Source organism: Electrona antarctica (assembly GCF_951216825.1).
Source record: "Electrona antarctica genome assembly, chromosome: 9".
NCBI classification, from domain to species: Eukaryota; Metazoa; Chordata; class Actinopteri; order Myctophiformes; family Myctophidae; genus Electrona; species Electrona antarctica.
In genome coordinates, this window is record NC_136790.1 from 7,697,811 (window position 1) to 7,723,082 (window position 25,272).

Sequence of the window (25,272 nt, forward strand, 5' to 3'; positions counted from 1 at the left end):
CTCTCTCTCATGTATATCTCTTGCTCTACTTTTTCTCAAGGATACTAGCACTTTCTGTCTTAGAGAGGGTTTGCAAGAGGTGTGTGTGTGCGCGTGCTTGCATGCGTGCGTGTTTCAATACTTTTGAACACCATTTATGTCTGTGTGTTGGTTAAAAAAATATTGAACCAATGCTAATGAAAAGTATTAAAAAGCGCTTTGGACAAAACCTCTTAACCCTCAAAAAGATATAAAAGTCACAATACCAGCTTTGATGAGGCAGTATTGCTTTGTTTTAAAAATAGTTTTCTGTACATTTTGGAGTTAGATGGTTTCTTCCAGACAGCAGAGATTATATCATTTTCATTATAAATCTTTAGTCTATTGTAAGTTTATTATATAAACGTATACATTATAGTGTCATTAATGGGTGTGGTCTCTAGACTGTTCATAGTTGCATAATAGTGGTCAATGAGAGAAACAGATGCTAGACACAGGACACCATGAATATGTAATGTGTAGGGCTGGCCATTAGTCCTATAACCCTTGAACGTATTGGAACACATTGCATAGTGGTTGTGTAAAGTACATTTACTTAAGTACTGTACAATTTTGAGGTATTTGTACTTCACTTGAGTGTTTCCATTACTTTTACTTCTATTCCACTACATCTCGGATCCAAATATTGCACTTGTACGCCACTACATTAATTTATCTGAAAACTTTAGTTACTAGTTTGTAGATTTTGATTATTATTACAAAAAACATACATTAACCACTTCAGCCCTATTTCAGGCCATTTGAAAATAGCCAATCTATAAGCTCACAATGCGTTGTGATACTAGTCCCTCATACTAGTTAACGGTGTCTCATTGGTGGGTACATTACTTTGTATGCTCTGATGAATACTGGTACACCTGTTGGTGAAACATTACCCTAGTCTTTCTCATTAAAAACTCATTGTGTCTGTTCACATGAAAGACATATCCGTGTATGCAATATTATGGTCCATTTAAAGTGTTTTACCTTTATGACCCACATCAGATTCTCAGCAGAGGTAATATGGTGTCCTTGTTTGTCCCTCAGTACAGTCTGCAGGGCCTTCCAAAAATACATGTCCCCAGTGGCGTGCACAGACATTTAGAGGGGCAGGTGCTCAAGTTAAAAAAGGGCACCTTGTGCAGCGCGTGGAACCGGCCGGTTGCCTTAATCTATTTTGGGCGGGAACCCCTTTTGGTGTTAGCATTATGTTATGCTTTAGCTATTGAAAAATAGCAGATCTACAAGCTCATAGCGCGCCACCGAGTGGCGCGCTACGAGCTTGTAGGTCTGCTATTTTTGAAAAAGAAAAAAAAAAAGTTTCTTTTTTTTCTTTTTTTTTCAAAAGGGCACATTGCCAAAAGGGCAGGGGGTGCTCTAGCACCCCCTAGTGTCTATCTGTGCACGCCACTGACCACTAGACCGCTGGATGGATGTGAGGCTGCGAGCGAGTGCCAGTGGTGGAAAAAAGTACTCCCATTTCTTACTTAAGTAAAAGTATCAATACTGCAATATAGAAATACTCTGTTAAAGTAAAAGTCCGGAATTCAAAGTTATGTTGAGTAAAAGTAAAAGTACTTATTATGCAGAATGTCCCATTTTAATGTATGCACATCTTTTGAAAATAGCAGAACTATTCTCAAATGGCTGAAATGTATACAGGTATAAGGGTATAAGTAGTTAATGTATGTTTTGTAATAATAATCAAAATCTACAAAGTAACTAGTAACTAAAGTTTTCAAATAAATGTAGTGGGTTTAAAGTACAACATTTGGATCCGAGAGTGGAATGGAGTATTGGAAAAATACTAGGAAGTACAAATACCTCAAAACTGTACTTAAGTACATTACTTGAGTAAATGTACTTAGTTACTTTACACCACTGGCGAGTGCTGGTTAGGCTTGAACCGTGTGTGTGTGTGTGTGTGTGTGTGTGTGTGTGTGTGTGTGTGTGTGTGTGTGTGTGTGTGTGTGTGTGTGTGTGTGTGTGTGTGTGTGTGTGTGTGTGTGTGTGTGTGTGTGTGTGTGTGTGTGTGTGTGTGTGTGTGTGTGTGTGTGTGTGTGTGTGTGTGAGAGAGTGACCTTACAGGTCCTTCCCACCAAACTCAACCTTTCCCTCTGGTTTCCCTCCACCCATGCACCTCATTGCTTGCATCACACCACAGGGCTTGTTACAGAAACCATGTCACATATTCTGAATGGCTGTTATGCCTATAAAGGCCTTTACATACAGTAGCACGCCACAACAGAATAGTTGATCTCATAACAAAGGACTAAACATTTTGCACTGTCTGTGAGAAATCCTGAAATCTTTGCACATCTCTCTGTTAACACCATGTTGTTGTGAAGGTGTGTGTGTGTGTGTGTGTGTGTGTGTGTGTGTGTGTGTGTGTGTGTGTGTGTGTGTGTGTGTGTGTGTGTGTGTGTGTGTGTGTGTGTGTGTGTGTGTGTGTGTGTGTGTGTGTGTGTGTGTGTGTGTGTGTGTGTGTGTGTGTGTGTGTGTGTGTGTGTGTGTGCGTCTCTCTCGCTGTGCGTGCGTGCGTCTCTCTCTCTCTCTCCCTGTCTTTGTTGGCTGACAAGCATTCATCTTGCATCATGCGTCCAGCCCGGTGTTGATGTGTTCCTCCACAGCAGAAAACAGACATGAAAGGAGACATTCTGTTTCCCATGCAGGGCTGTGTCTGAAGACTCTCAGACACAAGGGAGTCCTCAGCCTGGAACAGCGTGACCAACCCTGGCCGCTTGCCACCGGGAGTTTGCCCCATTTTCTTCTCTTTTTTTTTTTTTTAAGATTCTTTTTTTGGCTCTTTTTAGAGAGACAGGAGGACACCTAGGGCAGAGATGGGAGACATTCAAGACACCATGGGAGTCTGATTCAAACTGGGTCTGTGGCCCCGTTCACACTGGCAGCCAAATGCAGCCTGAATCAGATCTGTGCCACATCCAGTCTAAACACAGACAAGTCGCATAATTATATGGAATAAGATTTTTACAAATGTGACTTGAGCCACATTCAGAGTTGGTTTCAAATCTGATTCAAAGTCTGAACGCGGTAACCTGATCTAACCGACTTATTTAAACAAATCGGATTCCAGTCTGGATGTGGCTCAGATCTGATTCAGGCTGGATTTAGCTGCCAGTGTGAACACAGATCTGTGACGGATCCGATCTGGTCAGTTGCAAATGCAGTGTGGGCCAAAAGATGGGATTTGGCTGCATAGCACTCTAAAGTGGCCGAGCCACCTGCCACCATGAACCTTTGACCTCATTTTAATTGTAAGACCACTGTGACCCGCCACAAGTCTCTGTGTGTGTGTGTGTGTGTGTGTGTGTGTGTGTGTGTGTGTGTGTGTGTGTGTGTGTGTGTGTGTGTGTGTGTGTGTGTGTGTGTGTGTGTGTGTGTGTGTGTGTGTGTGTGTGTGTGTGTGTGCGACTGTGCGTGTGTATGTGCACGCCCCCACAAGATCAGTAGAATGTGAGAAACAGACACTGTAAGAACCATTCCTCAACAAGGGTCCTCACAAGAGAAATGGTTGTTTTAGCGTTGTAGAAACACAGTGTTGTGTTACTGGTGCAAAAATACACAAGTATGCAATGAAGATGTTGTTTTGAGTAGTGGGTATGATTGATGCGAGAGAGAAATACAGCATATGATGGAAATTAAATAGCATGTGTTTTTAGATTACGTGGTTTATTGTCACGTTGAAACAGAACAGTAAAAGTGGCAGCATGTGTTGCAAGTAGAAGCGTGTTAAAAATAGACATGTTTGTAGCAAATATAAATTCTATAGTTTGGGATTTCTGGTTCAACAAGTTTCAGATGGTCATATCTTCTTCATTTTTCACCCAATTTCAATGAGCATATACATCATATGAAAGGTTACATTATGCAGTTTCATAATATGTAAACTGAAAAATGACCATGGCCCCCTTGTATATCAAACTACTGTGAGGGGTCACAAATGTAATAGTAGAAAAATGAAATGGAGTACATGACAATAATAGGTCTTAGATAATGGTTATTTAATTGTTTTGTTTTCTACTCAGTCCTTGCGGTCTTTTTTCCATTTATGCCCTATACCTATGCAATCAATTCATAGACATGACATGAAGAATAACAACAAAATTCAATATCATCTATAACAACAAAAAATCGAAATCATTTCAGTAAAAAACAAGAATGACACGTCAGGTGAAACAACCTGTATGTCTCCATTGTGCAATAGCTGATCTACAAGCTCACAACACGCTGCGAAGCCTGCGACGCGTTGCAAGTTTGTTGGGTTGGTCGCGATGCGACACATTCTGAGCTTGTAGATTGTAGAATAGATTTTTTTTTTTATACATTTGAAGACTTGAAAGTTGAAATGTGGGACATGACTACTTTTACTTTTGGTACATTCAGTACATGTTGAATTCCGGACTCAGAGTATTTCTATATTGCAGTATTAATAATTTTACTTTAAAAAAAAATATATTTTTTCCACCACAGACAGTCAAAGAGAAAGAGAGAGAGAGAGAGTCAGAGGTGTTTGTGCGAGAGTCCCTGTACGTACAGTACATATCCCAGGGGCCCTAGATCACCCAGCATGCTTCAGTAATCCCCTGATTGACACCTGCAGCTAGCAGGGTGCATCAGCCTCATGGGGAGGACACCTGCAGCAGGGTGCATCAGCCTCATGGGGAGGACACCTGCAGCAGGGTGCATCAGCCTCATGGGGAGGACTCTGTGACACCTGCAGCAGGGTGCATCAGCCTCATGGGGAGGCCTCTGTGTCCACCTGCAGCAGGGTGCATCAGCCTCATGGGGAGGACTCTGTGTCCACCTGCAGCAGGGTGCATCAGCCTCATGGGGAGGACTCTGTGTCCACCTGCAGCAGGGTGCATCAGCCTCATGGGGAGGACTCTGTGACACCTGCAGCAGGGTGCATCAGCCTCATGGGGTGGACTCTGTGTCCATCACCTGCAGCAGGGTGCATCAGCCTCATGGGGAGGACTCTGTGTCCATCACCTGCAGCAGGGTGCATCAGCCTCATGGGGTGGACTCTGTGTCCATCACCTGCAGCAGGGTGCATCAGCCTCATGGGGTGGACTCTGTGTCCATCACCTGCAGCAGGGTGCATCAGCCTCATGGGGAGGACTCTGTGACTCCTGCAGCAGGGTGCATCAGCCTCATGGGGAGGACTCTGTGTCCATCAGGGTGCATCAGCCTCATGGGGAGGACTCTGTGTCCACCTGCAGCAGGGTGCATCAGCCTCATGGGGTGGACTCTGTGTCCACCTGCAGCAGGGTGCATCAGCCTCATGGGGAGGACTCTGTGTCCACCTGCAGCAGGGTGCATCAGCCTCATGGGGAGGACTCTGTGACCATCACCTGCAGCAGGGTGCATCAGCCTCATGGGGAGGACTCTGTGACCATCACCTGCAGCAGGGTGCATCAGCCTCATGGGGAGGACTCTGTGTCCACCTGCAGCAGGGTGCATCAGCCTCATGGGGAGGACTCTGTGTCCACCTGCAGCAGGGTGCATCAGCCTCATGGGGAGGACTCTGTGACACCTGCAGCAGGGTGCATCAGCCTCATGGGGAGGACTCTGTGTCCATCAGGGTGCATCAGCCTCATGGGGAGGACTCTGTGTCCACCTGCAGCAGGGTGCATCAGCCTCATGGGGAGGACTCTGTGACACCTGCAGCAGGGTGCATCAGCCTCATGGGGAGGACTCTGTGACACCTGCAGCAGGGTGCATCAGCCTCATGGGGAGGACTCTGCAGCAGGGTGCATCAGCCTCATGGGGAGGACTCTGTGTCCATCACCTGCAGCAGGGTGCATCAGCCTCATGGGGAGGACTCTGCAGCAGGGTGCATCAGCCTCATGGGGAGGACTCTGCAGCAGGGTGCATCAGCCTCATGGGGAGGACTCTGCAGCAGGGTGCATCAGCCTCATGGGGAGGACTCTGTGTCCATCAAAACACTCTCTCTTGAGATGTGACACTGGAAGAAACGGCCACTTATCCCCACTTATGACGGCCACTTATGACCATGTTGTGTGTGAAAATACACCACAACCACAACCTTTAATGTAAGGCTGGACTGTGTATGAAAAGCTGGAGAGCCTTTCAGTTGAAAAGAATTCTGAGAATACCTGTGTGCCAATGTTACTCTGTCCATTTTAGTGTAGCACAGTGGTTCCATTTGGTTCCATTTGGTTCCATTTGGTTCCATTTGGTTCTATTTGTACACACTCAGAGTTTCACGCCGGTACAGGACCATTTGGAACCCACTCAAGGACAATTTGAGACCCACTGGTGTAGCAGAGCCAGAGGGATGGAGAAAGTAAAGGAATAGGCCCACATTATTAACAATACAGCTGCTGTGCACAGAGCCTCCTGAATACAGCTGCTGTGCACAGAGCCTCCTGAATACAGCTGCTGTGCACAGAGCCTCCTGAATACAGCTGCTGTGCACAGAGCCTCCTGAATGATGGAGCTGCTGTGCACAGAGCCTCCTGAATACAGCTGCTGTGCACAGAGCCTCCTGAATACAGCTGCTGTGCACAGAGCCTCCTGAATACAGCTGCTGTGCACAGAGCCTCCTGAATGATGGAGCTGCTGTGCACAGAGCCTCCTGAATGATGGAGCTGCTGTGCACAGAGCCTCCTGAATACAGCTGCTGTGCACAGAGCCTCCTGAATGATGGAGCTGCTCTAAATGGACCCTGATGATGTACAGTAATAGAAAACAGTCATTTCAGTCAGCCAGTCAGGTCACTCTCAGACACATTTATTGGGCAGGCCCAGCTGTTGCTGGCCCAGCCAAAAAGGTACTCTGTGAAACTGCACGCTATCAAAGAAATAGGCTAGGCTATAAGGCAGAATTTCCTTACTGTCCTTACTTGAAAACTTCAGATGTAAGTGGATATATACATCAAGTACATTGATTGCGACCGCAGGTCGCATTTACTATGAAAAGGTGCATTTTCCGTCAGTCCGTCCGTTAGTCACCCCACGCCTCACGACACGACATCAGGGATCTCCATATATGGGCATATAATGTATAGTCGCAAGGACTTTCGACATTACAGTAGGTGATAAGGTGACCACCGCGGTTGTTGGGAAAACTACAACATGACGCCATGAGCTGCGGTGATAAGCGACTCACCGGCGGCGCTCACCCCAACACTTCTGTTTTCACCCTGGCTCGCTCTGGAGGGAGGGTTTAGGTGTTGGACTATGTGTGCCTAGTATCAAAACCACCGTTTAGGTGAAAACGTTAGCTTATCACCTAACTGGAGTATGCGTGAGCCTTTACTGTACCCTTTGCCACCAATTTAAAGGCATGTAATCTCTGGACCATGACAGAGTAGTGTGCAGGGAAATAAGTCTCCCCTCCCAATCGCAGCTATAAATAGGCAGTCCAACTAAAACACTGTGCATGTCAAGATAGCGGGATGACTGAACCCAATATGCAACGCCACAAATAGGAATGTTCAAAATCAAAAGATTTATTTAAGTCCAAGGCAGAACAGGGTAAACAAACAGATTACTAGTAGCTGTAAGCTCAGGAAACTCAGGAGAGCCAAAAGGCCAAACTTTCAAAAGTACAAAAAGACAGAATACAAGCCAGTAGTAGAGTCCAAAAAGCAAACCTTACAAGAAGAACGAAAACCAGGAACTCGGGGAACAATGACGAATGTTCTGACAGTGAGTGTTTGTAAGGAGTCCATTTATAAAGGGAGCAGGTAAATGGGCAAAGTGTTCACAGGTGGGCTGATGAGGGAGTTGGAGACAAAACGGGTACAAATTCAACAGTTCCAGTTCCCATACAAAGCACTTATGGTCAACTTAAAATGTCACTCTCACTCTCACCCCCGCTCTTTGTCCAAATCCCCACAGGTGAATACCACCCGTCACAAATTAAAAGCTCCAGCGCTATGCTGAACACGCCCACCACCTATTGCCAGTTCAGTGCCCATGACAAAAACATAATAATACTTTTACTTGAATTATAAAACACAAGACTTACACAATACTAAACCGCGCATCAAAGATGCTTCCCCAGTTGACCCAATTTAAAGGATTTGACTGTGTAGTTAGGATGATGGAATGTGACATTTACAGAAAATAGTATTCCTAACGAGGTTTCACACCTGAGACCTGAGCCCCCCTCATTCATCCTTCAGTCACGTCCAAAGTGTGCTTCAACGCGACCATGATAAATAAGACCTGCTGTCGCCTCAGGGAGGCCATTTTCTAAGACACGGATTTCAGAGTGGACTTGATTTATAGAACAAGAGAGATCTTGCCATGCATACCAGGCTGTACATTAAGGCAATTCAGTCCTTCCTGGAGAAGAGATGAAGCTGTGCTCAGGAATAAATTGTACATACATTTAATCTGTATTCCACTTCTTTCAACTTTAAAAAGCCTCCTCATTTGAACGATATAGGAAATCACTCCCTTGATGTTATATAAACAGCACAGACACAGCGAGAGCAACAGAGAACATAATATGGTTAATAAGGAAAAGAAGCTGATCTTCAAACTCACAGCGTGTCGTGATGCGCGGCAAGAAGCATAACCCCAGGGGGCTTATACCAGAGATAGATGCTGTGGCTTTGATCACCGTACTCAACCTCACGTTCTCATGTCATCCTTTAGCTCTTTGATCACCGTACTCAACCTCACGTTCTCATGTCATCCTTCTGAGATTTAGCTCTTTTTTAGTTCTGTGTGTATGAGTGAGCATGTCCACCGATCCATTAACCTCAAGCGATTAAATTACAACTCATGTATCGAATCAATATCTGACCCCCGCACGCACGCATGCATCTATTTTCGAAACGTTTTTACCAAAGTTTACCAAAACCTACAAAAGTACTGTACATTTTGAATTCCGGACTTCTGCTTGTAACAGAGTATATCTGCATTGCAGTATTGATACTTTTACATAAGTAAAACATTTGAGTACTTTTTCCACCACTGGGAGTCGGTGAGAGAAAGGAGTGATTGAGAGTCATGTCGCTGAGGACACGACGGTGGAAGGAGAGAGAAAGACAGTGTGAACGAGACAGGGAGGTGTCGTTGTAAGACTGAAACTGAGACATTAAGAGACCAGGAAATCCCTTCTCAATTTAATGTGTGACCGTACTGTCCAGAGTGAGTGCTAACTCTGAAAGTCAAAGTGTAGTGTACAATAATATTCCTGTATTCCTTCACGTTGGAGAGAGACAGAGGAAAGTCCAGTCCAGTAGTTCAAAGCATCATGCTATTCAGTACGGCTATTGAATGAATGGGAAAAGATTCCATGAGCAGATTTATAATGGTGGGTGCTGATATTAGCCCATAAGGTGACAAGATCATATTTCATGTCATGTGTCATGATGATGAAAGATGAGAAATCGCAAGACAGAGATGGATCTTTTTTTTTTCTTTCTTTTTTTTTTCTACAGTGGGGAATAATTGGCCCACTGATGACTATAAGGGAGGCTGATTTCTGCACCCTTGAGCACAGCATGTCCTCCTTTGCCTGATAGCTTCATAGTGTAGTGTAGACGTATCCAATGAGGAAATAACGCTCATACTAGGGATGTCCTGATACACTTTTTTCGTTCCCGATCCGATCCCGACGCCACAATTTTAGTTTTGGCCGATACTGACTCTTAAACCCCATATACAGTCATAACAGTAACAACACCATGACATACAGTATGTACAGTATACGGTATATATCAAAACATCATCACATCATATCATTGATGGTCAAGGCGGGGTGGGCATTTCCTCTGCTCATCAACATTTTCTTTCCAACCAATAAAACATTGATTAAAAAGGACAGTCCTTTATTTTGCTGTGGCCAAAGCTGTTGTAAAAACACTTGAAGTGTTTCAGAATGTTCGACTTTGTTGTGAATTTTGATTCACAAAAACAATTTCTAACATTCAAACAACATTTTAGGTGAGAAATAGGCCATGCAGTGTCATAATACTGACAGGTTCTTCTTTAAGAACGACAAGCTTAATTGTCCTTCTGAATGTAAGGCTGCATACTGTACTGTGTCAAGCGCTTTCGTTGTCCAGACAGTCTGGGACTACTACTACTTTTAATTGGCATAATGTGCATAATTTTCACGTTGGCATATTTTATTAAAGCAAAAAGCCACCCGAGGCCATGGTTTTCAGTGATTGTAGTACAGCTAAGGGGGCGTCATTAGGCGCCACACAGAGCTATGCTCAAAAGCTTAATTCTCCCACATTCCCCATAGACCATAATATCAGTGGTCATTCAAAGACGCTGCCTGCCCACCGCATGCTAGGAGAAGGGCCCTTTTGTATTTGGTTGGGAAAAGGATCTGAGCTGCATTCTAAACGGAACGTAGGCTGGCATTGCGAAGGCTCCGGGGGCAGCGGTATGTGTGTCTCACGCACTAGGGTGCTGCTTCCATGGTGTCGAGAGTAACAATGAATCGGTTCTGCACAGCTACGGATGATTGAGGCTGAGTGACGCACTTGCCGGAACTGAGAAACTAAATGTAGGCATGGCTGCTTATCCAATCTCCAAGTTGACCGGAGTCCCAGGGTTCTATACTACCCGTCTATACAACAAATATCTTTATCGAAAATAGCCAATGTACAAGATCACAATGTGTCGCTATACGAGACACGTGAGCTTGTACTGTAGGTCGGCTATTTACGGCAAATGTTTGTCCCAGAATATACTATGGTTTACGTCATGCATACACATCCAGTGCACACGTACTGTATTTCAGCATAATTAGACAGAACTATATATGTCCCAATTTAGATTCATAGCAATGAAAAGCTGTATGCTACTACAACACAACAACAACAACATAATTAACATTCACAGCGGCCTCCTATCGTTCATCCTGGCTGCAGCGCTGAAAGGAAACGAAGCCTCCTCTAGTCTGAATATCCAATTAGGCAGCGCTATTGGCGAGATAACACAGTACAGAATGCTTGTTTCCCCCTCGTACAAGTCATTCTAACACAGTACAGAATGCTTGTTTCCCCCTCGTACAAGTCATTCTAACACAGTACAGAATGCTTGTTTCCCCCTCGTACAAGTCATTCACAGAACAGAATGCTTGTTTCCCCCTCGTACAAGTCACTATCGGCGAGACAACACAGTACAGAATGCTTGTTTCCCCCTCGTACAAGTCATTCTAACACAGTACAGAATGCTTGTTTCCCCCTCGTACAAGTCATTCACAGTACAGAATGCTTGTTTCCCCCTCGTACAAGTCACTATCGGCGAGACAACACAGTACAGAATGCTTGTTTCCTCCTCTTACAAGTCATTCTTCAGTACAGAATGCTTGTTTCCCCCTCGTACAAGTAATTCTTCACAGTACAGAATGCTTGTTTCCCCCTCGTACAAGTCATTCTAACACAGTACAGAATGCTTGTTTCCCCCTCGTACAAGTCATTCTAACACAGTACAGAATGCTTGTTTCCCCCTCGTACAAGTCATTCTTCACAGTACAGAATGCTTGTTTCCCCCTCGTACAAGTCATTCTAACACAGTACAGAATGCTTGTTTCCCCTCGTACAAGTCATTCTTCACAGTACAGAATGCTTGTTTCCCCCTCGTACAAGTCATTCTTCAGATAACACAGTACAGAATGCTTGTTTCCCCCTCGTACAAGTCATTCTAACACAGTACAGAATGCTTGTTTCCCCCTCGTACAAGTCATTCTTCACAGTACAGAATGCTTGTTTCCCCCTCGTACAAGTCATTCTAACACAGTACAGAATGCTTGTTTCCCCCTCGTACAAGTCATTCTTCACAGTACAGAATGCTTGTTTCCACCTCGTACAAGTCATTCTTCACAGTACAGAATGCTTGTTTCCTCCTCGTACAAGTCATTCTAACACAGTACAGAATGCTTGTTTCCTCCTCTTACAAGTCATTCTGATAACACAGTACAGAATGCTTGTTTCCACCTCGTACAAGTCATTCTAACACAGTACAGAATGCTTGTTTCCTCCTCTTACAAGTCATTCTGATAACACAGTACAGAATGCTTGTTTCCCCCTCGTACAAGTCATTCTAACACAGTACAGAATGCTTGTTTCCCCCTCGTACAAGTCATTCTAACACAGTACAGAATGCTTGTTTCCCCCTTGTACAAGTCATTCTAACACAGTACAGAATGCTTGTTTCCCCCTCGTACAAGTCATTCTAACACAGTACAGAATGCTTGTTTCCCCCTCGTACAAGTCATTCTAACACAGTACAGAATGCTTGTTTCCCCCTCGTACAAGTCATTCTAACACAGTACAGAATGCTTGTTTCCTCCTCGTACAAGTCATTCTAACACAGTACAGAATGCTTGTTTCCCCCTCGTACAAGTCATTCTTAACAGTACAGAATGCTTGTTTCCCCCTCGTACAAGTCATTCTTCAGTACAGAATGCTTGTTTCCCCCTCTTACAAGTCATTCTAACACAGTACAGAATGCTTGTTTCCTCCTCGTACAAGTCATTCTAACACAGTACAGAATGCTTGTTTCCCCCTCGTACAAGTCATTCTAACACAGTACAGAATGCTTGTTTCCCCCTCGTACAAGTCATTCTTCACAGTACAGAATGCTTGTTTCCCCCTCGTACAAGTCCTTCTGATAACACAGTACAGAATGCTTGTTTCCCTCTCGTACAAGTCATTCTTCACAGTACAGAATGCTTGTTTCCCCCTCGTACAAGTCATTCTTCACAGTACAGAATGCTTGTTTCCCCCTCGTACAAGTCATTCTAACACAGTACAGAATGCTTGTTTCCCCCTCGTACAAGTCATTCTAACACAGTACAGAATGCTTGTTTCCCCCTCGTACAAGTCATTCTAACACAGTACAGAATGCTTGTTTCCCCTTCGTACAAGTAATTCTAACACAGTACAGAATGCTTGTTTCCCCCTCGTACAAGTCATTCTAACACAGTACAGAATGCTTGTTTCCCCCTCGTACAAGTCATTCTAACACAGTACAGAATGCTTGTTTCCCCCTCGTACAAGTCATTCTACAGAATGCTTGTTTCCCCCTCGTACAAGTCATTCTTCACAGTACAGAATGCTTGTTTCCCCCTCGTACAAGTCATTCTTCACAGTACAGAATGCTTGTTTCCCCCTCGTACAAGTCATTCTTCACAGTACAGAATGCTTGTTTCCCCCTCGTACAAGTCATTCTTCACAGTACAGAATGCTTGTTTCCCCCTCGTACAAGTCATTCTTCACAGTACAGAATGCTTGTTTCCACCTCGTACAAGTCATTCTAACACAGTACAGAATGCTTGTTTCCCCCTCGTACAAGTCATTCTAACACAGTACAGAATGCTTGTTTCCCCCTCGTACAAGTCATTCTAACACAGTACAGAATGCTTGTTTCCCCTTCGTACAAGTAATTCTAACACAGTACAGAATGCTTGTTTCCCCCTCGTACAAGTCATTCTAACACAGTACAGAATGCTTGTTTCCCCCTCGTACAAGTCATTCTAACACAGTACAGAATGCTTGTTTCCCCCTCGTACAAGTCATTCTACAGAATGCTTGTTTCCCCCTCGTACAAGTCATTCTTCACAGTACAGAATGCTTGTTTCCCCCTCGTACAAGTCATTCTTCACAGTACAGAATGCTTGTTTCCCCCTCGTACAAGTCATTCTTCACAGTACAGAATGCTTGTTTCCACCTCGTACAAGTCATTCTAACACAGTACAGAATGCTGGTTTCCCCCTCGTACAAGTCATTCTAACACAGTACAGTACAGTATGAATGCAGTATCCTAGTATTGTGTGTGGTGTCAGTTGAGGACACACAGCCAGATGTAATGGACCGTCCACCACACCAGAAAATGATAGCTAAAAAGATTGTTTTGAAAACCGTTCTTACTCAAAGGGATGTCCGAGTTCACAGCACAACTGTCACAGTGGTGAACTATAGTTTGTGTGTGTGTGTGTGTGTGTGTGTGTGTGTGTGTGTGTGTGTGTGTGTGTGTGTGTGTGTGTGTGTGTGTGTGTGTGTGTGTGTGTGTGTGTGTGTGTGTGTGTGTGTGTGTGTGTGTGTGTGTGTGTGTGTGTGACTTAGACATCACTCACACAGAAAGGGGAGACAAAATGCAATGATGAGATACAGCAAGGTGTTCATGGAGGGTGCAGGATAAGACCTGACTATATTTCCCAACTGCAGCAGGGGTGTGTGTGGTAGAAAAGTAGAGCGGAAATTGCTGAAAATAGCCGATCTATAAACTCACACAACGCGTCACCAGCTTATCCGCTATTTTTGGCCCACGGCGCCATTGTATGACATATGAGCATAAATTAGGCATAATTCCAACTCTTATCTAGTATAGTGACAAACCTAACCATATACAGGTTATCAATTGGCGAGTGCCCTACTACCTGCTTATTTCTGTCAAATTGTTAAGGATTGTTCAGCTCTTGACAGCCTTATTATAGCAGGGAGAGATGGCGTTAAAGCCCATGTAGGATTGTATAGGTTACCAGAAGCAATTTCTGCTCTAGTGTGAATTTGAAAGCCAGAGAATTATAACTGTCTATTATTAATTTCCTTCTCCAACTTAATTAAATTCCTTCTCTAGCCTTTTTCTTTCTGTAGACAAAATAAATGCCAGGGGTGTTTATTCCCTTTCAGTGCTCATGAAACTCTCCTTGAGAAGGTGCACCTTTCTTGTATGTTGTTTTTCTTTTCTGTTTTCTATAAGTGCAGTCGGCAGTCCATCGCCCTTGGTAGAGACACATAATAAACAGGTGAGAGAAGGACAGCAGGAAGTGAACTGAAGTGGCGGCTGTGAAGGCGAGCGTCTTTTCACCAGCAGAAACCTTTTGACTAGATATACTGAAATAAGAAATAGTCCTAGTTTGACCTTGATGGCGATAAACGTCCACCATGTGCTGAGTGCATTTTTCTTTAGAATCTCACCCCAATTATGTTGTGCTTGAAAGATGAATATAAATGGATATTTGGATATACCCGAAGATGCACAGAATGCTTAAATATTTTATCATTAAAGACCATACAAATCATCTCATTCATTTTATAGACCATGTGAAATGTGAACATCATTTGCATCATAACAGGCTTTGGCCCCCTTCATTATAGACCTTCAATTTCATTTGTAAACTGAACAGGTGCACACTTTGCTACCAATATTGACATTTAAAAACACATTTAATATGCAGCATGGAAACAATGAACGGTGTTGCCCTCATTGTTATTATCATATAGCGCACAATGGTCTGAGTATTTGGCAGCATTTGTGCCTGGCTGTCACAGAGGATGAGGCTGCTTCCTCATTACGTGAGCAGCATTTAGAAAGATGCATGGAGGACCAGAGCACACATGACATTTAGCATCAGTAAGCAATGCTGTCAGCTAGGTCCAGCCGTGCGTGCGTTGCTTGCGTGCACATGTGTGTGCGTGACACTATTTGCACGTGGAGTAGGTTGCCTCTCCTACCCTGTCACACTACACATAATTTATGTGTGCAGAGGAATAATGCTAACAATACTGTTTTTCAACATAACCTTTTCTTTGTCTTCTGTACATTTATCTTCTCACTGAATGGAAATGTGTGCATTTTTTTTGCATGCAAATGGTTGTTTATTTACATTCCAGTTTCAGTTTATGTACCGTATAGTAGCAGTGAAATGTATTCACCTGGCTCCTGTGTGTGGGCAAATAAACAGTACTAATGGTTCACCACAGCACTTTTCTCACATAGAAATGTTTTATGAACACCACTCTGAAAACAGTTTATTGGTTTCAGGTCTGCATTTTAAGGACACGTGGAATCGGATTCAGAGGCACCGCTGACGAGACAAAAAACAAGCTCCTCACTATAATGTGTTTTTGTTTTTGAAACACATCAGCATATATTTTACAAGATCAAGTGAAAGTTAAGTGTGTGTGACAGTACAGTACATAACAGGTTGTGAGGGAGAGATGGAACAGGGAGAGCGTGTCATGTACTGTACAGACTAGTACTATACGTGCTATGCTTTGGTACACTTTTTTGGGTCCCTTATGTATTGTATCCTACATTCAGTTTTTAATTATTATTTCAAAACATTTTCAAAAAACATTCCCAAAATAGAAACCTTTTCATGAATTAATAACACAATTAATTGTGTTGAAATTCTATTAAAGAAGTGTCATGAAGACATTTCATAAATTAGAACAAATATTTAAGAAGTAGTGAAAATAGCCGATCTACAAGCTCACAACGTGTCGCTTCGCGCCACGTTGTGAGCTTGTAGAGCTGCTCTTTTCACTAGTGTGGGTCCCGGGGCGAATATCTAATTTCTGTTGTTTTTGGGAACCATGCACTGCTTTAGTACAGTGAGTCAATACATAAACATACTGTAACAATACATGCTCTACTTCCTTCTGTTGTAGATAAGGAGACGCCGACCCACACCTGCGGTCTTGGTAGTACCCAAGGTAGTTTATAAAAGAAAAACAACAAATCTACAATTAAATCAATAAGCAAATCAATTAACAAAGTTAATCAAACAAATAATTTTAATCAATGTAAAAGAATATCGATTCATGTAAAAAAATAATCAATTTAGTAACACCACTCTGATTTATGTGGAAAAGTCACTCTTTATTTGTGCTCCTGTATAGTTTTAGAAACGTCAGCGCTTGAACAAATGAACATCAAGTGAAGGTTACGCTGTGTGTGACATCGAGAGATGGATGGGGCATGAGGATGACATGATGAGATGTGGCAAGATTCATTTGAATGCATTATGTTGATTTTGACAGCGAATTTTGATATTTTGATTGTTTTAGTCAGATTTGAACACATTTTTATTTAGGGTTAGTCATATTTCAGTCATCTTAAATGTTTTACCTTTTAGTTTTAGTTTTAAATATTACAGTTGATTTAGTCGACTAAAATGCTTTTGGGTGGGCCCTTGATGGCGTCGTAAAGCCTGATTTTACACTAGGTTGTATGCTACACTAGGTAACACGTACAGCTCACAGACAGTGGTGAGCTTGTAGATCTGATATTTTTAGAGTGCAACACCCGAGCGCAACCAAACATAAAATCACTTGGTCTTTTAGTTCTAGGATCTCCTAACATTTTAGTCTAGTTTTTATTTGTTGATGAAATTGACAATATATTTTGTCTTAGTTTTAGTCATCATAGCTTAGTTTTTGTTTCATTTTTAGTTTTCGGTCTACGAAATCAACACTGGTCACATTGAGCAGCAGATAAACACCTGCCTCGACTTCCTTCTTTTGCAGATAAGGAGACGCCGACCCACACCGGCAACCTTGGTAGCATCCAGCGACCAGTCATCACCAGGTGAACTATACTTGAGACACACAATCACTCACATGCTGCTGTACGCAGTACTATACGCACGCACATGCACGCACCACACATATATGCACACACGCACACACACACACGGTGCATACGATTTGGCCTGGGCACCATATACTGTAGCAAGTGATGGGATGTTTGTTGAATATTTCGTTTTGACCTTTGACCAACATGGTCAGAACAATATAAAAAATATCAGATCTAATGAACTTGTACGAGCGTGGAGAATGAGATCTACAAACAGTTTCTATGATTTTAGTTTGTTTTAGTTTTGGTTAGTTATAGTTTTTTTTTTCTTTTTTAAAGCCTCGTTTTTATTTCGATTGCAGTCAACTAAAATTACCTTCCAATTCTAGTTCTCGTTATTTCTTTAGTTTTTAGTTAACTAATCATAATTCCATAATTCTTTCATCCTTTCCTTCCTTCCTCCTCACTGTCTTCCTCTGCCTCCTATACCTGCCACACACTCACTCACTGTACTTTAAAGTACCGTCCGTACTGTATATATATACTGTACAGTATGTGTGGGTGTGGTGTGCACCACTATGCAGTAAAGATCCTCTGCATTAGACTGAAACCCTCGAGAGTGTACAAATGTAACCGAACGGGTCCAAACGGTTACATCCCTGCACTCTCGAGACGAGAGTTAATCTAATGTTGACTGCTGTGCACAGAGTGGTGCAGTAGGAGTTAGCCAGCAGGGAGCTCACTTTGCACATTTCATTTCTCTTCTGGCCTACTTCTCTACTTCTCAGCTGAAGTTACTGCAACAACAAAGAGAGAGAGAGAGAGAGAGACGGAGTAGTTTTTTTATAGAAAACCTATGATTTGACAATAAAGTTGAAGTGTGCGTAGTGTGTGTGTGTGTGTGTGTGTGTGTGTGTGTGTGTGTGTGTGTGTGTGTGTGTGTGTGTGTGTGTGTGTGTGTGTGTGTGTGTGTGTGTGTGTGTGTGTGTGTGTGTGTGTGTGTGTGTGTGTGTGTGTGTGTGTGTGTGTGTGTGAGAGAGACAGGCGGTGGTTTGAACTGACTACATGAGCATTGCCATCCTTAGAGCCTCGTACTCTCATCAGTGGTGCTGAATATAATATACACAAAAAAAAGGAACATGTATTTTAAAGGGTGCACGGCAGGTGGGTGTTATTACTGTATTTGTATATTCATCAAATACAGCAGAAAAAGTTGTAAACTAAAGTACCTTTATAACACATGCAGTAAAACAGGAAAAAGGTGGAAATGGTGGTGATGAGGAATTATGGCACAATTATATCTTATATTGTTATTATGCTCTCCTTCACCTTTTGCCTTATGATATGCTCTGACATATCCTGCATATTATAAGAAACAAGAGTTTCCACGATACAGACCTTGTTATTATTTGTGTTGTGGTGCGCTTGTAGATCTGCTATTTTCACTATAGTCTGGGTATACAGCGTACTTGACACAACCAGTTTCTCTCTTATCGTACTGTATAACTAGTCTGATCCCTTCTGTACGTGGCAGAAACTGCTTTAGCACCGATCTGTCAGACTCTGTGTGTCTGTGTCTAATGTACTTCTCATCATGCTATCATGTGATTAAAGCTCCCCACCACCACCACCACCACCACCTTGAAATTGCATCTCAGACTCCTCTCGCCTCATTGATCCAGAATTGCTCGACAGTGGAAAAACCATTTGTCAGTCAATCAATCAGTCGAGTTCGTCCTGCAGGGATTTATTTCATGGCAATCTACCCATTCAATTTTGTTCTATCATTGTGTGCGAGTGGATATTTTGGACTAAGCGTCGTGCTAGCTGGAGGAACCACCCCTACCCCCTCCCCAGCTGGAGGAACCACCCCCTACCCCCTCCCCAGCTGGAGGAACCACCCCCTACCCCCTCCCCAGCTGGGGTTCACAAATCTTCTAAATATATCAATTTGGAGGTCCTTGAATAGTGGGTCGGGACCCATTTTTGTGCGTCGCGGACACATTTTGATGGGTCCCTTTATTTTAGTTTTGAGTTAATTGTCTCCACCAGGCCGAAGGCATGGGGAGAGAGTATGTTTTGCACTGCGTCCGTGTGTGTGTCCGTCCGTCCGTTACCAGCTAATCTCCGGAACTGTTAACCCGGTCGATGCCAAACTTTGCACACATACTCCCTAGAACAAATTTTCCAGAATGGCCTGTTATATGGCCGACTTTTGTAAATCATTTTACGTGAAATCTTTCACGCACTTTCCTACTAGGCTGAGGAATATATCCCACCCTTTTCACATTAGCCTGTTATAGCGCCACCAACAGGTGGATCTTTGCAAAACACATTTTTGGAACATAATGCCTCAAATCATCCAATTGCCATCAAAGGCGTAAGAACAAATCCGTTCACATTGGCCTATTATAGCACCACTAGGAGGCCACAACCTGACCTGGTCTGGTGGAGACTAGGGCATTCACTTCTAGTCATTTTTACTAGTTGACTAGTTGCCTAGTTTACTAGTCATTGAAAAACTGTGTACATGGTGACTATAACTATAATCTACCTGATCTTGAGGCCTACAAAATCGGGGGGGGGGGGGAAATAAAAAAAATAAACTTTAAACTAAACTAAAAAGAATTTTTTAACTAGTCAACTAGTGGATTTACTAGTCGACTAGTCGACTGTGTGGTGGAAAAAGTAGGCTACTCAAATGTTTCACTATAAGTAGTCCGGAATTCAAATTGTACTTGAATAAAAGTACTGCCGGGAGTCACTAGTGGGGGTGGAGGAAGCAAAAGGAACAGATTGTCTCATGACAATCATGGGGGACTGGGGAGAGTGGGACTGGGGAGAGAAAAATCCTTAAGCGGCCTGATTCATTCTCAGTTGTAGCATGGCGCCCCGCGCCAACTATGAATCATTCATATCAGTCGTAGCATGGTACCCAGCTGTTCCAACTATGAATCATTCATATCAGCCGTAGCATGGTACCCTGTTCCAACTATGAATCATGATTCATACACAGTCATAGCATGCTACCCCGCGCCAACTATGAATTCATATCAGTTGTACCATGGTGCCCAGCGCCAACTATGAATCATGATTCATACTCAGTTGTACCATGGTGCCCCGCGCCAACTATGAATCATGATTCATACTCAGTTGTACCATGGTGCCCCGCGCCAACTATGAATCATGATTCATACTCAGTTGTACCATGGTGCCCCACGACAACTATGAATCATGATTCATACTCAGTTGTACCATGGTGCCCCGCGCCAACTATGAATCATGATTCATACTCAGTTGTACCATGGTGCCCCACGACAACTATGAATCATGATTCATACTCAGTTGTACCATGGTGCCCCACGCCAACTATGAATCATGATTCATACTCAGTTGTACCATGGTGCCCCCCGACAACTATGAATCATGATTCATACTCAGTTGTACCATGGTGCCCCACGCCAACTATGAATCATGATTCATACTCAGTTGTACCATGGTGCCCCGCGCCAACTATGAATCATGATTCATACTCAGTTGTACCATGGTGCCCTGCGCCAACTATGAATCATTCGGCTCAAGGATTTTTCTCTGGAGTATAAATTAGAGGAGACATAGCGAGGACGCCAAGAGGAGGAAAAAGAGACAAAACACAAAACGCTAGGAGATAAGAGAGACACATAGGACTGTGCAAAAGAAAAGTAATAAAAACAAGTGAGAAATGTTGAACAAAAAACAAAAGGAGATGATTTATAGTGAGCAGGAGGCCCAGGAGGAGGAATAATGTTCTCAGTTTGATCCCTGCACACATCGACCGTCGACACGTTTTGAACTTTGTACAGTAGATCGGCTATTTTCCCAATGAAGTAATGGTTCACTCATAATGGGGTTTGTCTGTCCGTTGGGTCTCAGCTGAAAACATTTGGGAACCAATGGCCTACACACTGACAAATATGGACCCCTGGGGGACCCCAGTCAACGAAGTATATAGGATTTATGTGGCTCTGGGAGGACAGCATTCATTTTGATTTGTTCTTCTCAGACACAAAGCAGATAGACGGAAACCGGCTGAGGTGGAAGTAAAGCATAGAGACACAGATTTGAAACAGATGCCAGAGACAGAAGAGATGGCATGGGGGGGGGGGGGGGGGGGGGGGGGGGATGGGGGCGTTCAGAGGACGGGTACATTTATGAGAAAAGACAAGGTCTGTATTGGTGCAGCGGGTCTGCTGTGCCCCACATCATACGGAGCCCTGCATTATTTAAGGCCCTGCAATAGCACTGCTCTATATGCACTGGGGGGGCCTGACAGAACATCACAGGGACATATAATGAATCCCTGATTCAAACCTTCACTCTGTTGTTCAGAACGGAGATGTTTGTGATGCACTGACTAGAGAGAGAGAGAGAGAGAGAGATACAGAGAGACAGAGAGACAGAGAGAGAGAGAGAGAGAGAGAGAGAGAGAGAGAGAGAGAGAGAGAGAGAGATACAGAGAGACAGAGAGACAGAGATACAGAGAGACAGAGAGAGAGAGAGAGAGAGAGACAGAGAGACAGAGAGAGGAATGAAATAGTGGTGAATAGAGGAAGAAAGAATGAGCTATTCTGGAAAACGAAACTGTTGCAAAGTGTTTGAGTCAACCCGGAGATGTGTGTGTTTAGTTACTAATAGTTGGTGATTGAGCCAAAACACTGTCATCACATGATTATTTATTTTGATGATTAATTATTTATATGTAATGAAGAAGCTGAGTGCGAAAAGATCAACTTTAATGGGACTGTACTTCCTCGGTTGGGATAGGCTACTGAGGACCCGGAAAAGAACAAGGGCACACGAAGGATAGGCTACTGAGGACCCGGAGAAGAACAAGGGCACACGAAGGATAGGCTACTGAGGACCCGGAGAAGAACAAGGGCACACGAAGGATAGGCTACTGAGGACCCGGAGAAGAACAAGGGCACACGAAAAGAACAAGGGCACACGAAAAGAACAAGGGCACACGAAAAGAACAAGGGCACACGAAAAGTGAACTTGTTTCATTATTGACGGGAACACAACAGGGACAAAACAGGGCTGTCAATATATAACACGTGCAATGGTCCAAAACAGAGCTACAGCTATATCGTTGTGACAAGTGACAACGTAGGCTATTATCTAATACTGTAAGTTTATGGTTTACATCAATGAGCCTCTCAAACCCATGGCTTGTTCCAATGCTAACGTGCGTCGTCGGCTATACTAAGTTTTAGTATAGGCTACAACTACGCATTTTGTAGCCTAATTAAATAAGCCTGTAGGTACTGTGGTGCATGGTGGGCAACATATGGAACTTGACGTTAATGCAGTGAACATTAATTGCGTAGTGTTTAACAAGGTTAAACAAGCAGCCGCAGCGCACATGAAACATGAAACCCACAAATGCTAAGTTAAATGAGGTTGGATAGCTGATGCGGAGCCAAATATATTTGAATACTATCGCCGTTTTAATATTTAAATGTTATTATGAAAGGCTCCACCGTGCATCAGTTTGTGTTTGCCTCGCCCTCACACCTGCGGTTCATTTGCGCTGAGGGGAAAATTTAGACTGGCGGTGGATTTGACCTCATCAAACCCTGTGCACTGCAAGGTATATACTGTATGGCTAGTACAGAATTCATTCCATATGTTGATCTGACCCCCCATGCCAAAGCGCCAGCGCTCGCCCAGCAGTCTGCTGTCACCCAGGCGATGCGTGCACGCGACCTCGCTTCTCTCCCTCAGGCGTCTTACTGCATGGTTATTATAATTATTATTATATTTTTCACAAATCTGCCAAAAATAGCAGCTCTACGAACTCTACCAGCAGATATTTTCGCTATACATACTATTACAGGTGTCCATTGAGATTCAATAGTGCAGTTCATTGTATTACTATACATACTATTACAGGTGTCCATTGAGATTCAATAGTGCAGTTCATTGTATTACTATACATACTATTACAGGTGTCCATTGAGATTCAATAGTGCAGTTCATTGTATTACTATACATACTATTACTGGTGTCCATTGAGATTCAATAGTGCAGTTCATTGCTGTGGTGGAAAAAAGTAATAGAACTTGTGAGCAGACGCAATGTTCCGATAATTCAATTTTTGAGAGGAAACCTTTGTTAGCATAAAACAAGATAACGTGGCAGAGAAAATGGATGGCTATGGATCGTCTGTTGTTACAGTATAAGGACAGATGGTTGGCTATGGATCGTCTGTTGTTACAGTATAAGGACAGATGGTTGGCTATGGATCGTCTGTTGTTACAGTATAAGGACAGATGGTTGGCTATGGATCGTCTGTTGTTACAGTATAAGGACAGATGGTTGGCTATGGATCGTCTGTTGTTACAGTATAAGGACAGATGGTTGGCTATGGATCGTCTGTTGTTACAGTATAAGGACAGATGGTTGGCTATGGATCGTCTGTTGTTACAGTATAAGGACAGATGGTTGGCTATGGATCGTCTGTTGTTATAAGGACAGATGGTTGGCTATGGATCGTCTGTTGTTATAAGGACAGATGGTCGGCTATGGATCGTCTGTTGTTATAAGGACAGATGGTTGGCTATGGATCGTCTGTTGTTATAAGGACAGATGGTTGGCTATGGATCGTCTGTTATAAGGACAGATGGTTGGCTATGGATCGTCTGTTGTTATAAGGACAGATGGTTGGCTATGGATCGTCTGTTGTTATAAGGACAGATGGTCGGCTATGGATCGTCTGTTGTTATAAGGACAGATGGTTGGCTATGGATCGTCTGTTGTTATAAGGACAGATGGTTGGCTATGGATCGTCTGTTATAAGGACAGATGGTTGGCTATGGATCGTCTGTTGTTATAAGGACAGATGGTTGGCTATGGATCGTCTGTTGTTATAAGGACAGATGGTTGGCTATGGACCGTCTGTTGTTATAAGGACAGATGGTTGGCTATGGATCGTCTGTTGTTATAAGGACAGATGGCAAGGCAGAAGTTGCAGATGCTATCTGCTTTTTTCCCCTCTGTACTATGTGCATAACATGGTGCATAGTCTAATCTTGTTTATGTCTGTGTTTTTCTTTGAAATAATATATTCCAGTGGTACATCAGTGGTACATGACTTAAAGGACCACTTCACCACTTTTCAACTTCTCTTCCTATAATTGGTCCTAACTAATGTTCATGATAAAAACGGCAGGCTTTCTTTTCCTGAAAAGTTGCAATGCAAAAGTTGAAGCCATCGTTCTCACGATAATAAAAATCTAAATATATTTTAAAACAAATCTTAAAAAAAAAAAACTCTGCCTAATGATGATGTCACTGGTGGACGGGTGCCCGAACTGCCCAAAGCCCTCCTATGAGACACAGACTGAGTAGGACAAAATGGTGGTGTTATATCATGAACATTAGTGAGGACCAATTATATGAAGAGATGTTGAAAAGTGGTGAAGTGGTCCTTTAATACTTCCAGGAGGCATTAGTTTTTTACAGTGTGTCTGGTCTGGTCTGGACAGATGTTAATAACACAGCAATCAAATTTGTTTGGTCACAACAGAGGAAGAGCTACTATAACACAACACGTCATGCTCTGGATCTCTTTTCATAACATTGCTGTCGGGCAGAAAGCTTCATTTGCTTCTCCGTATTTCAATGTTTTGGGGGAAATGAATGCCCTACCTCGATCATTGTACAAATAAAAGCAGCAAAATTGCCAATCTACAAACTTGCGAATGATGCTCCGCCATGTTGTGTAGCTTGTATTTATTGCTATTTATTTATCGGTATCACAATGAAAACACAACTTTTGTGACATGAAAACAATGACATTTCCTGAAAATTATATATTTTTCCTACATGCTTGCGACGCGTTGTGAGCTGTTGTAGATCGTCTGTTTTCAGCAAAGATATTTAGTGTAGA

The 25,272-nt window shown here is 43.1% G+C and overlaps 1 protein-coding gene across 4 annotated transcripts in view; it reads left to right on the top strand.

Annotated features, from left to right (window-relative positions):
* The window catches only part of LOC306930108 (uncharacterized protein), a 77,616-nt gene that overhangs the window by 34,532 nt on the left and 17,812 nt on the right, over positions 1-25,272 (top strand). For all 4 annotated transcript variants that reach the window (XM_079510852.1, XM_079510853.1, XM_079510855.1 and 1 more), the window contains one exon: positions 17,294-17,354. In XM_079510852.1, coding sequence (XP_079366978.1) covers positions 17,294-17,354 — 61 coding nt within the window. The remainder of the gene's footprint in view (positions 1-17,293; positions 17,355-25,272) is intronic.